Source organism: Diadema setosum, chromosome 1 (assembly GCF_964275005.1).
Source record: "Diadema setosum chromosome 1, eeDiaSeto1, whole genome shotgun sequence".
Classification (NCBI taxonomy): Eukaryota; Metazoa; Echinodermata; class Echinoidea; order Diadematoida; family Diadematidae; genus Diadema; species Diadema setosum.
In genome coordinates this window covers 48,300,666-48,316,771 of record NC_092685.1, presented here as the reverse complement: position 1 = coordinate 48,316,771, position 16,106 = coordinate 48,300,666, and the positions used below count along the sequence as shown (strand labels likewise).

The 16,106-nt window shown below is 39.1% G+C and overlaps 1 protein-coding gene across 1 annotated transcript; it reads right to left on the bottom strand.

Moving 5' to 3' along the window:
- Window positions 1-539: 539 nt before the first annotated feature.
- On the bottom strand, window positions 540-12,802 carry LOC140231630 (potassium channel, subfamily K, member 16-like). The gene is made up of 2 exons (XM_072311783.1): window positions 12,183-12,802; window positions 540-1,511 (listed from the first exon to the last, which is right to left on the bottom strand). The coding sequence occupies exons 1-2, from the start codon at window positions 12,592-12,594 to the stop codon at window positions 619-621; spliced, it is 1,305 nt and encodes a 434-aa protein (XP_072167884.1). The 5' UTR covers window positions 12,595-12,802; the 3' UTR covers window positions 540-618.
- Window positions 12,803-16,106: the final 3,304 nt, after the last annotated feature.

Here is a 16,106-nt window from a genome sequence, read left to right as displayed (position 1 = left end):
TGTGTTTTGTGGAATACTAAGGAATGATGCCATTACAATTCAGTTGCTTGATTATACTAAGAATTAGTTTGGCTTTAAATCCATATACCAGTGCTATTTTCTTGCCTCATCAGCCACGGACACAAGATTGGGAAAAACGACGACAAGCTAAATTTTTATATGCCATGCTTAATTATTCAGGAAGAGAATAGAAAATAAAACATAACTGTGTGTTCTACCCTTTGGTTAGAAATATGAGTACTATGTATTTCCACCGAGTATCTTGAACAATTTATTACGTTGTTTAAGAAGGCACAGTTGGTCGTTAGATCGAGAATATCTCTAATCCATCCTTAGTAGACGGGGAGAAGAGATTGAGATCTGTCTCTTATTATAAACCCAAGTATTAGCATATACACCACACTAAGAAATAGAAAAAAAAACCAAAACAAAACAATGCAATACAAGCATAATCAAGTCAAGCTGTCGATAATTTCATAGATACATGCGGGTATACGAGTTTTGTATCATCGGTTTATCAGTGTTTTTATCTTGAGCACTCTTGCCGGCATATTGATAGCGATGTGGCAGCGATTTGGTGAGACTAACACAGTAACCACTGAAATTCCACTCTTAGGTTCAATTATTATAAAGTTTATTTTCTGTTATCTGCCATTTTTCGTCACGATTTTTAGTGTTCAATTGGCCTCCCGCTATATGCATCCCGTTTCCATGGTGACTGTCGTTAAAAGACGATGCCGTGAAATCAGTCTGGGTGGAAGCGTCGCACTGGGAGAAGAACGCCGTTTGCATCATCCCATCGACCAGTGACACCGTCTCGTATTTCACTCCGACTCCTCCCAAATTGGCCATTTCGAGCCCCTCCCCCTGGCCGCTGCCGTCTACCGTTATGACCACGATCTCCTCGTCGTCGTCCATCGGTACTTTCTCCGATGAGATGCCATCGGGGGTGTCCCCTTTTGTCGACAGACGCTTCTTCAGAGTTCTCCGAATGATCCTCTTTTTGGTCAACCGCCTGACACTTCGAGCATTGCTGTCTTGCATGTGATGTATTGCCATGGTAACGAAACCCATGCCAATCACCAGGTAGCAGATTAACAGCAGTTTGTAGGCGATGCGGGCCGGAGTGGAAAGGTTCGGACCGTCTCCAGCCACGTAATCGCCGAACCCAATGGTGGTGAAGGAGATGAAGGCGTAATACTGACTCGTTAGCCAATCCCAGCCTTCGATGAAGTAGAACATGCACGCCGGGATGATGATGAGCACCACGTAGAACAAGGTGAGAGCGATAAAGAGGGCCGTGATCGACGCGATACGACGTCCAGCAGACGACCTGGCCGATGTTAGACACGTGACCCTTGCAAGAAGGCTCTTCCAGATATACTCGCGACGGTTCTTCAGCTGCTGACCAATAGTAGCCACCAGTAGTCCACTTAGGGGTATACCAATCAGTGCGTAGATTATGCACACGGACTGGCCGAGCTGTGTGCTTGGGGCGAGACGACCGTAGCCTGAGGAAGAGAATATAAAGTGAATAGTGAGTAAATACTTGTTGATCAATTCATCTGGTTCTTTGATGAAAGTAACAATGATGAGTATCATGCAATAACAGTAGAAGACATGGTATTCGCAACTTATTTGGTGAGCGATACCTTTAAAATCGCATCATTGGGTGGGGATGGGGCACTACGCAGCTTTGTGGAAAAACCTCGGAGGTCCAGAGTTCGAATTCTGTCGTGATTATAATATCAACGTCCTTGGACAAGATGTTCTTATCCACCATGTCCCTCTCAACCGAGGGGCCTGTTTCATAAAGAGTAGCGATTGATCTAACGCTCGATTTATTGAGCGTATAAGTCCCGTTTCATAAAGCCATGCACTTAAGCTTGAGTTAAAAAAAAATCAAGCGTAACTTTCAGTAGATTGAGCGTTACTTGCGATCAATGGTAAAGTTGTTTATGAAACGTAATTTGCGATTGATTACAACTTACGCTCAATCTTTATGAAACAGGCGCCAGGTGTATTAATGAGTACCTCGTAACGCTACAGGGTAGTAATAAAGGCAGGTCCTCTGCATGGTGGTATGGGTGGAACACTGAGGAGCTACCCTGGATAGAAAAGAACATAATAAGTATTTCTATTTTGCTCAATTCAATACTCAGCGGTTTTTTTTTTTCCATAATTGTCTAAATGGGCTGGACGAAAACAAAACGAAAGATCGGCTGCTTCCGAGATCATTGGAAGGGAGTACATACTCGTACTCTTGCTGTTGCAGACATCGTCCTTGGTAGCCCACAATGCGAGTCACTTTCTTCAATTGCAATCATCCGCTGGTGGAGAAATAGCCAGCGTTTAATTTGGCGTAATGCGTCATATTCTGTGTGTTGCCCTCCATCTATTCATTCTTTATCATTAACATCATGTTATATGCTTAACTGGATGTATCGTCGAGGCAGTTTCATGCATTTCATACTTACAGTCATAGTTCTCTGTTCATGCGCAGAAGCTGTCGTTGCAACGAGTATCACACTCACTCACTAAAACGGAGAGTTGGCCGAAAAAGTTAACAAAGCAAGAATGTGCCTACCCTCAGGCTCACTTGGGGAGGAGAAAACATTCATGATTGGCATCATCATTTCCGACTATCAAAACGGTTAATCATTAAACCCCACTATGTGTTACAAGAACACAACAACAATTTATATAATTATGGTAACTGCTTTTCTGTTTTAATCACTCATTATGGAAACTCTCCGTGACAAGTCCATAAATCTTCATCGGAAAACCCTATACTCCATCTATTCATTAAGTATTTTCCGTTTCTGAGTATAATATCATTCATCTTGAGACAGCGTATTCGAATAAGACAACCTTGAATAGCTTAACTGGATGTATCGTCGAGGCAGTTTCATGCATTTCATACTTACAATCATAGTTCTCTGTTCATGCGCAGCAGCTGTCGTTGCAACGAGTATCACGCTCACATAAAAACGGAGAGTTGGCCGAAAAAGTTAACAAAGCAAGAATTTGCCTACCCTCAGGCTCAGTTGGGGGAGAGACAACATTCATGATTGGCATCATCATTTCCGACTATCAAAACGGTTAATCATTAAATCCCACTATGTGTTACAAGAAAACAACAACAACAACAACAACAACATAAAAACATAAAACATTCACGTTGCCATGGTGTCGTGATGTAACATTCATCACATCGGCAGATGGGTGAAGCAGATGGGGGGGGGGGAGAAAATATCTTACTATCTAATCATACTATCATCGATTGCCTTTAAATCAAAATTTTTGCGGAACATTAAATAACACTTACAATCTGGAGGGGAAATGATAGACGAGATACGATTATTGATACGTGCAGTATTAAAGGAGACCTCCGGATGATTTTCAGATTTTTACATTTGAACAACTGTAAATTAGTTATACTGGGTACAGAGTTTCAGAATTTATAGTGATTGGAATGAAGAATAAAAATGTTTTCGAAATTTAAAACAAATTGCAATGAACAAGGATGATGACATGGCAGCCTCACCATAAGAATGCATGAGTTCTGGCTCCAGGGAGCAGAACAAAAGAAGAAGGCATGCATAGATTATACACAGGTGAACTTGCAAGCAAGTGGTGTTGTAATGGATTTACACCAACTACATTTCTGAAATATGTGAGTCTCCTATGTCATCAACACTGTTCAGTGTAATTTGTTTAGGATTTTTCAAAGTATTGTTTCTCTGCTCAAGAACCTCAATAAATTCCACAAATCTATACATGGAACTATTGATTTATGTATCACATCATGTGAAATTATGAAAATCGTCTGGAATGCCCCTTTAATAGCTTCTCCAATGAATTACGACTCAAAGGGATCAATGTGCGCTATACCCGTATACGGTCAGTGGGTGAATACAGCACCGACTTCAATCACTGCCAATAATCTAGGCATGGGGTGATTACTGTCAATCTCATAAAAATGACAAACTGGGTGATTGTCGGTAATATCAAGGAGCTCCTTGGTAATATGTTTCACTTCTCTTATCGCTTCTAATGACGACATTTTGGAATCATTGACCTCGATATCTCTGTCAGTCCATAACCTCCCGTTCGAGTTTACATAATCAACAAACAGCTGGGCTGCTCAAGCCGCATGCAGCAATCCAGCTGAACAATGATTATCCATTTAAAGGGTGTGTACAGTTCTGGTCGAGGTGAGGATTTAGCTTTTAACGTTTTGAGAGATATTCAGAAACCACTCTATGAGATGTCAAAGAGCATGCAGTTCTAAGGGGTATCAAAAGTTTATTGGATGAAAATCGGTTTTGAAATGGCTGAGATATCCAAAAACAAGGTGAAACAAAGAGATCCTAATAAAGTTGTGGCATGTCGCCTTTTATTATTAGCACTTTTTGGGATATCTCAGCCATTTGAAAACCAATTTTCATCAAATAAACGTTGAATCCTTCTTAAAATTACATGCTCTTTCATATTTCATAAGAGGGTTTTCATTATCTCACTAAGGAATGTTCAAAACATGAATCCCCACCTCAACCAGTACTGTACAGTCCCTTTAAATACTGGTATGTATATTCCAACTGAACACCGCTCAGATCGGCACTTATACTGCAAAGCACACATACAGTGTATTAATGAGGGCACGCAATACCTCACACACACGACCACACATGTGAATATGGACACATATACACACACCCACACGCAAACATGAACACAATACTCACTGCGTAGATTTTACTAGTCCAATAACCAAAACAAAACAAACAGAAAATATCTGGTAAGCCTTACTTGAGACAAGCCATGATTAGTTGATTTCATGTAAAATGTATATTTTGAGATGTATATGACGACTACAAGAAAAGTGGCAGGGTAGTTCGCCATAAGCGTAGGCCCGGGGTCACAAAAGCTTGATATCGGGCCACCAAATCTAAAAAAGGCTATCTTTTGGTGGCCCAATCGGGCAGGAGAGATTCAAAATGAATTTTGTATTTTTCCTTTTCTGGGCCACCAAAATTTCACATTCAAAGATTTTAGTGGCCCTAATGTCAAACCCTGGTAAGTGTATAGCAACATACGTCACTCATAAAGAACTTTCATTACGTCACTGAAGTTCATTAATCGTCCTCTCTCTCTCTCTCTCTCTCTCTCTCTCTCTCTCCCCCCTTAATCCTGCTATTCAATAGTCTGCCCGTCACACAGGCAACAAGGAAGGCACAGAATTACAGGTAGTATTTAAATCACGAATAAAAACTCATACGCCACGTGTATAGAGCTTACTCGCACAGTTGCGATAAAATGATGAAAATGATGATGATGACGACAGAGATATAGATTTGAGACGAATTATGAAATATTTGGAAATATTATGCGAAAAATTAGGAATCCGTACACTTTGTAAATATATTGTGAAATAATTGTAAAATTCTAGTGAACTTTGTGTTAGACAACGGACTAACAATGCCACTGTTATGATAGGATCTATTTTGGGATGGTCACATCTAACTCAAAACTTAATACCTCAACCAAACCCTTTGCAGTCTACAACTTTACAACCACTCAGCTAAGAGCACAGCACTTATCACAGCATGTACGTGACTTTCAGGGTGACACGACGACAATTGATTCGGTCTAAAGGGTTAGGGTGTGATAGGGTTTTATAGGTTTAGTTTGATGCAATAAGTATTAGGATTAGGGTTATGGTTATGTTAGTAGAATTTATATTTGGCTTAAAGCGTGCAGATATTTCATGGGAGAATTTTGTCGCAGGAGCAAATGTCGTGGAACCGGCTACCTGCCCAGAGCGCACAAGACACAGTGCGAGGTGTAGGTATAGGATAACAAGACCAGTGCTGCAACTGAATATCCCTTGTCTCACTGGCTTATGTCACGTGGTCTACTTTCAGACGGTCTACTTCCCAGTTCGTCTAACACCTCTGTGGCTGAACTCACTTGGTCTACTGTCAATTTCGTCTAATTTGGTCTAATGTCCAGTTTGGCTATATCGTTTCGTCTAATGACCAGATGGTCTCATTGCAGTTTTGTCTCCTTGGACTTTTTCCCATTTGGTTTGATAAACTGTGGGTATTAGACGAAGTATGCATAGCCCATCTGAAAGTAGACCAACTGATAATGGGGCTATTTGGCAGTTGGACTAAATGGTCGGTAGACGAACTGGTTGTAGACGAAACAGGATTAGACGATGTGGGTTATGACTAAAATGGCTATTAGACGAAGTGAGAGTAGACAAAGACCCTAGTGATAGATCACCGTCTCATTTGTGTTAGACCGACTATACCGGTGATAGGCCTACTATACCCATATAATAATTCTTCCACGTCAGTACGTACTAGTAACCGTATAGTTCTTCCCAAGGCAAAGTAAGTACCAGTAATCATTGTGCGTCACATGTTCAACACACGCGTCATACACTTCCACACAATCAGACCAGGGAGATATCATAAGCCAAGATGGAGTGGTAACTCATCAATACAAACACATGTTTGGCTTCAAAAACATTACAATAGAATGTCTAGCATTCCTCTTTGCTTTGAAGTCATGCTCAGTGCCGCTCCATAGCTTCAAGACGGAAATTGGAGACAAAGGAAAACGTTTCATAATTTTTTTCAATCACAAGCTGTATTTCAACGCATTGTGTTGAATGAAATACTGGACTTTATAAAATACTGGATTTCATAATGCTTAGGAAAGAATTAAAAGTTATCAACATCTATTTCTGTACTCCTCGTAAGCGAGCAAATCAAAATGAAAGGAAAATTAGGTCCTCTTAAAATCTAACATTGGTCCATGATGCGCATATATTTTGCCCATAATTCAATGTAGTTTGCTTCTCTCTTTCTCTCTCTCTCTCTTTCAAATTGACATATTTGATTTTTCGAATAAAGTACTCCTCGAAAGCATGTTCCATCGTGTTTTTATAATCTCTGCTGTTGAGGTGTATTTTTACACTGCATTTTGATTCGCTGCTCCAATTCAAAGCACACACAATGATTCTTACTACCACATTGACAGATAGAGCAAACTGCAGCAGAGGGAGTCTTTTCTCCTATAAGAGCGCTATACAATATTTATAGACCTGATTTCTGAATGCTCTCATTTGTCAAAGCATCTGGGTAGCACTTGCACTAGTAGTTAAACGCGTAACTTCTCGGCGGTGCCTAGCAAGATCTCTAAGGAGAGCAGTATCATGTACTGTATTTGTGGTTCGTTTTCCATCTCTTATCTTCTCGCTGCTAAGTTTTAGTTCGCGTACAGCAGAAAAAGGACGAGCTTGCTTTTATGTACGTATATCTTTAGATGTAGGCCCCATCACTATTTCTCCAACTTGTAAAATTATAGTCCAATACTATACTTTATCAGATCATTACGTTTTTGTATGAACGCGAATTATATTTACTGCTATGTCAGGCAAGCTTTTAAAAGCATTACGTTCCTTTAAAAACGAGTGAAACACGTACCTATATCCAAATAAGGAAAATTAAAGGTAATTTTCAGAAAATGCGCAAAGAAGCTTATTACGAACTGCATGGTTGACAGTCATGCCCGACAGAAAATTGGCAACACGGTTCAGATCCTTGCTTATGAATAAATTACGAAGTTCAAGACACGGAAAATATCTAAGCATGATACTACCAACGCAAATTCTCATTGCATAATTACATGGCTACAAGGTATACCGTCTGCCATTATGTAATCACACGACTATCTTTTCATCTCACAAAAATAGCGTTACGCACACGTGCCCCTTCACTGGTGTCAAATAAACGAAAGGACCTTGCATATAATGTGGCATAGTTAACAAGACCCTGGCAATATATTCTCTCGGTTACAGGGTAGCAAATCATGACTGTATTGATGCTTCTAAAGCAAATACATTTCATTAAGGTGTGCTTTTTCATACTTTACGTTTGTTGTCTCGAACTAGCAGCTTATTTTCTTTCATGTTGAAAGTCGACAAATCATAGTTGATCCAAACCGATCAGAATAACAATGAACTATAATAGAATACACTGAGAAACAACATGGTTAATGTTTAGTACGAACGCCCCTAGCAGGTTATAAATCAGGTCGATCAGAATAACAATGAACTATAATAGAATACACTGAGAAACAACATGGTTAATGTTTAGTACGAACGCCCCTAGCAGGTTATAAATCAGGAATCGTTTATATTCTTATCCCCTGAATCCGATGGCTCGTCTTCATCTAAAGGTTGCGTATATAAAATACTGGTGGTGTCTGGCAGAAAGAATATTTATTAGCATCACGAAGCTTACTTTGCTACAGGCTATACCGCTTGCAGAAAACAAGCAAGTTTGAGCTCTGTTAAACAGTACCGGACAATATCGTGCATAATGTTGGGCAGTTAATTACAGGTTGAGATATTTCTCCATTAACTAAAAATAAATAACAAAAATGAAAGAGAAAGTAAATGAAAACTCATGCTTAATTTCTGCGGTCGCCTCAAATATCTATCTGGGTCATGTGACTGTGTCATGATAGAAGCACAGATTAAAAAAAAAATAAGGAAAATCCGCATTTATTTATCTATTTACTTATTTAGTCATTTAGTCATCCAGTCATTCACTCATCTATGTACTTATTTATTTATCTATCTATCTATTTATCTATTTAATCTATTTGTTTATTTATTCATTACCAGCGGAGACAAATATTTTAAATTCAAAAGAATTTGAATGACAAGCCGAGGGCCATGCATGGACTCAAAGTTTTAAACTGCATGTTATTATACATGTAGCTGTTAATACACATATAACTGTCATGACTGTAGTGTGTGTATACCTGGTTGTCTGTGATTTTAATGTCTTAAAAGACGAATTTACCTCACGTTATTTGACGAAATTTGGGATTTTTAAGTACGAATGTTTCGAAATGGAAATGGACGTTTATTGAATATTTTTGATAACGTTTATACAGAGAATTGCACGCTGTACAGCAGCTGTACAGACTTAATCATGCATTATCAGTTTTGACAACGATTCATGTATTATGCGTTTGGACTGTGCTATATCATATCATAAAAAATGCTGAACTTTGGACGAGAAATAGAAAATTGCCTTGAATTTTTCATTAATCCGACGACAACCACCATCTGTTGCGATGCAAATTTGTATGGGATAGTCTGTGCATTCTAATAATGTATTATCGCATATCACATCAGCTACTGAAATTACTTCTTTTTTTGGCTAAACACAGAAAGCGCGGTCAGTGTCTAACGAGGAGCACATGAATCTGTGCGATCCTTGGAGCAAAAGAGCATAGAAAGCTGGTGATACATGGGTTACCAGTATACAAGTATAATAATCTTTTCTTTTGTCATAGCATTCACAACTTATTCAGTAGCATCGTTTATTCACGAAGTTCATGGCACACACGACAGCCATTTTATGTGCATGTTTCACATAAGAAGCTGATGACTCATATTATTAGCACATCGACAGGCTTAAAGGGATCGTATAGTTTTGGTTGAGACCTAATTTCAGGTTTCTAACATTTTTGGTGAGATAATGAGAAACCTGTTATGAAATATTCATGAGCACGTAATTCCATGAGGAATTCAACGTATATTTGATGAAAATTGGTTTTGAAATGGCTGAGATATCCGAAACAGAGCGATTATAATAAAGTGTGGGACCCACCTTTTACTACGATCGCTTTGGTTTACTTTGTTTTTGGATGTTGCAGTCATTCAGATCTCGATTTTTTAGTACATCGACAGGCTTAAAGGGATCGTACAGTTTTGGTTGAGAACTAATTTCAGGTTTCTAACATTTTTGGTGAGATAATGAGAAACCTGTTATAAAATATGAAAGAGCACGTAATTCCATGAGGAATTCAACGTATATTTGATGAAAATTGGTTTTGAAATGGCCGAGATATCCGAAACAGAGCGATTGTAATAAAGTGGGGGACCCACCTTTTACTACGATCGCTTTGGTTTACTTTGTTTTTGGATGTTGCAGTCATTCAGATCTCGATTTTTTTAGCACATCACAGGCTTAAAGGGATCGTACAGTTTTGGTTGAGACCTAATTTCGGGTTTCTAACATTTTTGGTGAGATAATGAGAAACCTGTTATGAAATATAAAAGAGCATGTAATTTTATGAGGAATTCAACGTTTATTTGATGAAAATTGGTTTTGAATTGACTGAGATATCCAAAACAGAGCGATTCTAATGAAGTGTGGGACCCACCTTTTACTATACAATCGCTTTGTTTTACTTTCTTTTTGGATGTTTCAGTCATTCAAAAGCCTCGATTTTCATGAAATAAACATTGAATTCCTCTTAAAATGGTATGCTGTATACTGTACTATTTCATAAGTGTTTTATTGGTATCTCGCAAAAAGTTAAAAGCCCAATTTTCATCTCCACCAATACTGTACTATCCCTTTAAATGTGGTCCGAGGTGTTCTTATTCTTTCGTTTTCCTTCTAATCGTAAGGCGCAGTAAGCAATCGATCAGTCGATAACTCTGCATGGTATTAAATATCAACCGCAGAAGACAGGGTAGGAGCACTCAGCTTCGGAAATGTGTCTGGGGCACACCAGCCATATGTGCCGTATACTATACAGCCGTCACCACACGTGTATCCTCCTTATATTATTATGATTATGTGCTTTTGTGCGGCTGCACCGCGATTGTGGAACGATCTACCTTGGTTCGTCCGCATTTCCCCATCCCTTAATGTCTTCAAGAAGAATCTTAAGACTTTCCTTTTTGATGCAAATCTGAGACTGAATTTTGTTGTGAAGTGCTGTGAAACCAGGCATTGACTGTGCAAGGGCGCTATATAAATGATCCGACTGTTTTGTATTGTATATACTAAAGGGAGATGAAAACCGTGTGTGTTGTTGATATCATTTTACTTGATTGTATAAGGTAACTCATAATTATGGTTTGCTGTTTAGTGAATACCGAGCTCATGTTACTCTTGAATGACTAAATTAACTCAATTACTAATGTAGATTCATTGTACAAATGCAAACATATTGATGTACACACACCATTAAAGTTTGAGGAAAATGAGGCGATCCATTTAAAAGTTGTGAAGTTTTGGAGTTTGTAGTTAAAGTCATGTGCAGTCATCATTATGTGTAACAAGACTGCAGCCATTCGTGATATCACAGTAGGGCAATGATAAGATAAAGAATGATAAATAAACAGAATTCCACGAAACCTCTACTTTTATGAAAATCACACATTCCCTCGACTTGTTGCTGACGTATATGTCAAAAGTTATCCTTCATTATGATGGAAATATGAAACTGTGTTGATTTCTCTGTCTACGTTCGATGTACAGGTGTAGTTGCCCTATACTATTGATATCACGAATTACTATGGCGTCTCGCCCACTGGAGGGAAACAAATGAATTCGTGAGAAACATTGTCCTTGCACTTTTCAGCTAATCTGGAAGGCAGAGATCGGTTTGATTTACATGAAAAAAGAAGAGCAAGAGTACGCAGTTACACCTGCGAGGTAATCACGTACGGGCATGCATGACCTGAGCGGATCGCAAGTGAACACTTACCATATCAATAAGTGAATGTTTACATACACTGTTGCTCAATGGTTCTTCGTATTTAACGCCTTTTGGAAGCCTTTGTGCATGGATTAACGAGGGAATGTGAATCCTTGGATAAACAAGTCGCTGTATTTCCCTTTTTATGCCTTAAAAATCTATTCTAGATTTTATTGACAGCACTCTTCTCGTCTGTCTCTTTCTATAAATACATGGGGTTACTGGTAGTGTTACGGGTACGTTACATCGGTTGTATACTCTCATCCAAATTACTTTCTAAAAACTTATTATTGACAAAGTGTGATTCAAGTGTGTGGGTTTACCTTGTATGAGAAGTGCAAAGTTGAAGGTAACTTGATGTATTGAAAAGGGATCGTAAAAATTGAGTTGAAGATGGTGATTATAATGACAAGTCGGCACATAAATTGTACAAGGTTTGTACAATAAGAATTCGAAGAACATCAAAACTCTAATAACAACAGTATATGTAACAACCACAAAATTCTACTGAGATTTTGAGCTTCCGCGACGTGCAGCTGAATGGAATAAAAAGGCCAATGTTCTGGTTAATTTTACATACATAAACTTTTACCCACCGATTGTGGACACCACTGTTGCGCAAAAGAAGAGAGAGTCTATAAAGTCCCAGTGTTGGTATCCGTATTTGGAGGAGTGGTTGAATCCCTCTTTGACGTTCCACCGTAGCCCGCCGGAGTAGGCATCGACCAGAGCGTTTGAGTAGTCGAGGAGATCGCCATGGTGGACGCAGGAGTGGTTGCCCTCAAAGTTTGTGAGAGCGATCATGAATTCCTCGTGGAGATTGTCGGCATTGCCGCGCTCGATGGCCGAGAACATGAAGGCCCCGACGACCAGGTAGATCCAGAAGATGGCGAACACAGCCAGCAGCTGCCAACGGGTTTGCCATATCAAGGATGAACCCGTCGTTGACGGCTTCTGCGAGGCATCGACATCGTTCTCTATGATGGTCATACTTGTACCACCTGACATAGTTTATCGAAGTTTTCTAACCACTCTCGGAGTTCGATACTCTCTCTCTATAGTCATTATTCATCTGGCGCCCTTCCAACTTTAATCAACCGAGTAACATGTTGAGCAGAAGGAGAGAGAAGTTGTTTCACTTATCTGTGAAGCTCTTTTAGGGACAGTTGTATCCTTCGTTTCCGTTGCAGCCAAAAGTAATCACATCATGCGATAAGAGACGAGTATAATAGGCAAACTATCATGAAACCCACCTGTCCACGGCTGAGCAATTCTATATAGGCACAACACAAAGGAATTCCCTACGATAATGCTCGCTTGAAGAGATCGTTTGGTTTGTTAATGCCTTTTGATTTGGCACCCATCTTAAGTCCCTCTCCTTGAATGCTGAGGTATGTTAAAATGGACCGATCACGATCTCCAGTAGTACCGTACAACGGGCGTCACATTTTGTATTTGTCCAGACAATGATTCCCTTGATAGCTTCACCATATCTTTCCACACGAGCACAGAGTCACCACGTTCAATAAACAGGCGACAATAGCGACAGTCTGTTCGGTTGGGATACTTAAAAATTCACGGCGAAAAAGTCTAAGCAGCCTCACGCTTACTGTACATGCGGGTTACTGAGTTCTTGAAAAAAGCGACACATTCTGCTTGAAAGGCCACTTGTCCAGTCTAGCTAGTGAATCACTGGGTACGGAGCGGGTTCATCACTGCTGGCATGAACGTATTACAAAGAAATGAAATGGATATAAACAGATACACTCTTGATTGTTTGCTCTTGGGCCAGACATTAACGTGTGTTTAGGATCGCGAACTATACAGCACATATTGACACGTGCACCGCACTAAGTAACCTTTGATCTCCCACGCCGCTTTAGTTTTATTTGACTTTCTGCGTCAGTTAGCTCACTTCTGTTGGCAAGAAAATCAAAAGCCTAAATTGTCTGAAAAGGCGCAATTTGTGAGAGACAAAAGAGAGACAGCTCTTGAAAGGGGGACAGGAGGACTCTGAGGGTTGGTAAAATTAGAAGCCCTCTCTGGGGTGTCGTGAAGGGGGGACTCGTCTGAAAGAGTGCTTGGTGAAAAATGGCAAGCTTCGATCTGTACTGCAAACCGGAATTTTACACGGGGTCAAAGGTTACCTTAAAGAGAGCGTGCACCTCGTCCTCTCATTCGTTCATCGCAAATCACGGATATCCGACAGATGTGGTTGGAATGTAAATGATAATATGGAAAACTTATCAATAAGGATACAGAAATGATATACCGGATCTTCGGATACTTTTACGGTTTGAGAGTAAACATTCATGTGCACTGGTGGGATATTCTCTTACATAGAGTATGCAGTGTTTCGAAAATACAGCGCGTACTATACCAATGCAACGTTGCCTTCTCCCAGAAACATTTCCGTATCTGTAGACTCATCTCATTATCCAAGGAATGCAAAGGTATACAGTATCAACTGCGATATCGTTCTCGTTCCATTCGCGAGAAAATACTGCATGGTTTGGTTTGGTTTATTTCTGCATTTTCAACATTTCAATGCAAATTAACACCATTAATGATTATTATGATTGTTAATAACTATTGTCAACATTACTGACAACAGAACATACAATGTAAACAGAATTTGCAAATCTATAAGGCCCTATCAGCGATGACTAATCAATGTCAAATAAAAGGAATATTCATAAAGGGGAAAATGCATCAGACCACACGTCATAAGATGTGACATGTCTACCATGGGACATACATTATCGCCTCTTGTTTTGGTATGTATATTATGTAATATTCACTATCAGTTCCAATGGAATCACCTTGACAGAGAAAACACGTTCATAAGGCATCACTACTTATAGCGGTATGACATATAAATTATGATGAAATTAAAAAAAAAAAACCTAGGAAATAACGTTAATTTTCTCCGACATCACATGCGGTGTTGAAGACTCTTCATTACTTGCCAGTTAATTTTTGCATAACTTATTTTCACAGCTGGTGTTACTTTCTTTCTTTTCGAACGGAAACCCGCATCTCTTCAGCTATCAACATCTCTCCAAATATGAAATTTCTTCGACAATGATTATTATTATATTATTTTTTCTTCTATCCAGGAGCACTGGCTTTGCTCGAATTGCTGAACAGCATAAGCTTCACAGGGGACAGGGTCTTGCACGTGGAGAACTTCCTCATCTCCTGAACCTTTAAAGGACGAACTTGTTTAATCTTATTGATTGAAAGCTAGAGATTATTAGGGCAGAGGGGTGAAGATGTGCTATGACAGATTTTCATTAGTTGTCTCTCATAATGTATTTTTTTAAATCGCAACTGCTGATCTATATTTTTAAATTAGTTTGAACTTAAGATCCGCAGTTGCAATCTCACAAATATATTTGTGCAGAAGGAGACGACTGAAAAACAAATAAAAAAAAATTTAGCGTATATAGCACATGTTCAATCTTGCTTTTCAATAAACTCGTACCCGCTCCATCTTCGGTACCTTTTTTATTCTTTGGGCAGCTTTGTACGGATTTATGTAGTCGCAAGCATTACTTAAGGGGTTCTAAAGAGAGGTTTAATACAAGACACTCGAAAGTATGACAGAGATCCTTTTCTTCTAAGCTATAATGGAGAGCTAAAAGTTAGCAATTTGGAGTGGAAGAGTGGAGATAACAGTAAGTGGTGAGCGAACGAGATTGTGAAGTAGATAGCTGGAATATATCGGAAATAAGAAAATCATACAGTAATGATTTGAAAGAAGAACTATGACAGGATAATTGTAGATGAAGACAACGAGCGAGATTCCAACCTCAGATATTAGTAGAGCAACATTGACCAAGACGACGTTCTAAGACCCGGCAATCTATGTAAAGGAAGTAATATTGTTGTTAATATTGGTTTTAATCCTTTTAATTGCTCTGCTTTCAGTCCAATGAGAAACAAAAATTAATTTACTCCTAATTTCAGAGAAAAGACTTAAGACTGTTTGCGCTTATCATTTTGCAAGACTTTGTGAATTTTGTATCATTCGTATGAAAATGCAGGAAGATAAATAATGAAACACTAACCCCTCATTACATAATGAATGTGTGAAGTTTTGGTCATGTAGTGTACTGCCCTCTCTAGTTGGGAACGCTACAGTAGTTGTTCGTGACTTCACAGCAGGAATATACTAGTACTGAACAGTGCTTCACAACAGTGGTACGATAATGAAGAAAAGAAATAGAAAAGAAAACGATTACATGTACTTTCATATGATTATGTTGTTGTTGTTATGACAAGAGATTAGAGAATATTTCTCTCACCTATTGTTGAGATATATTACTGACAATGGTATTATACGCCAAACACAACGATACGGCAATAAAATATCTCCTACCGAGCCAACGGTATAGACAAGCTTGATGCAAGAGCGCCCTCTTCACTTTACATCCCTTCACGTAATAGCAGTGCGAATGAACAGAAATCTGTAAATTCCTGGCTAAAGGCATAATTTACCATTTGCAGATGGGGAT

Bases quoted from the DNA above. Each gene is read 5' to 3' on its own strand.
- LOC140231630 (XM_072311783.1), bottom strand. From the start codon at position 12,594: ATGTCAGGTGGTACAAGTATGACCATCATAGAGAACGATGTCGATGCC. The intron at 1,512-12,182 runs GTGGGTAAAAGT...TCTCTTCCTCAG, and splicing joins AACAGTGGTGTCCACAATCG to GCTACGGTCGTCTCGCCCCA.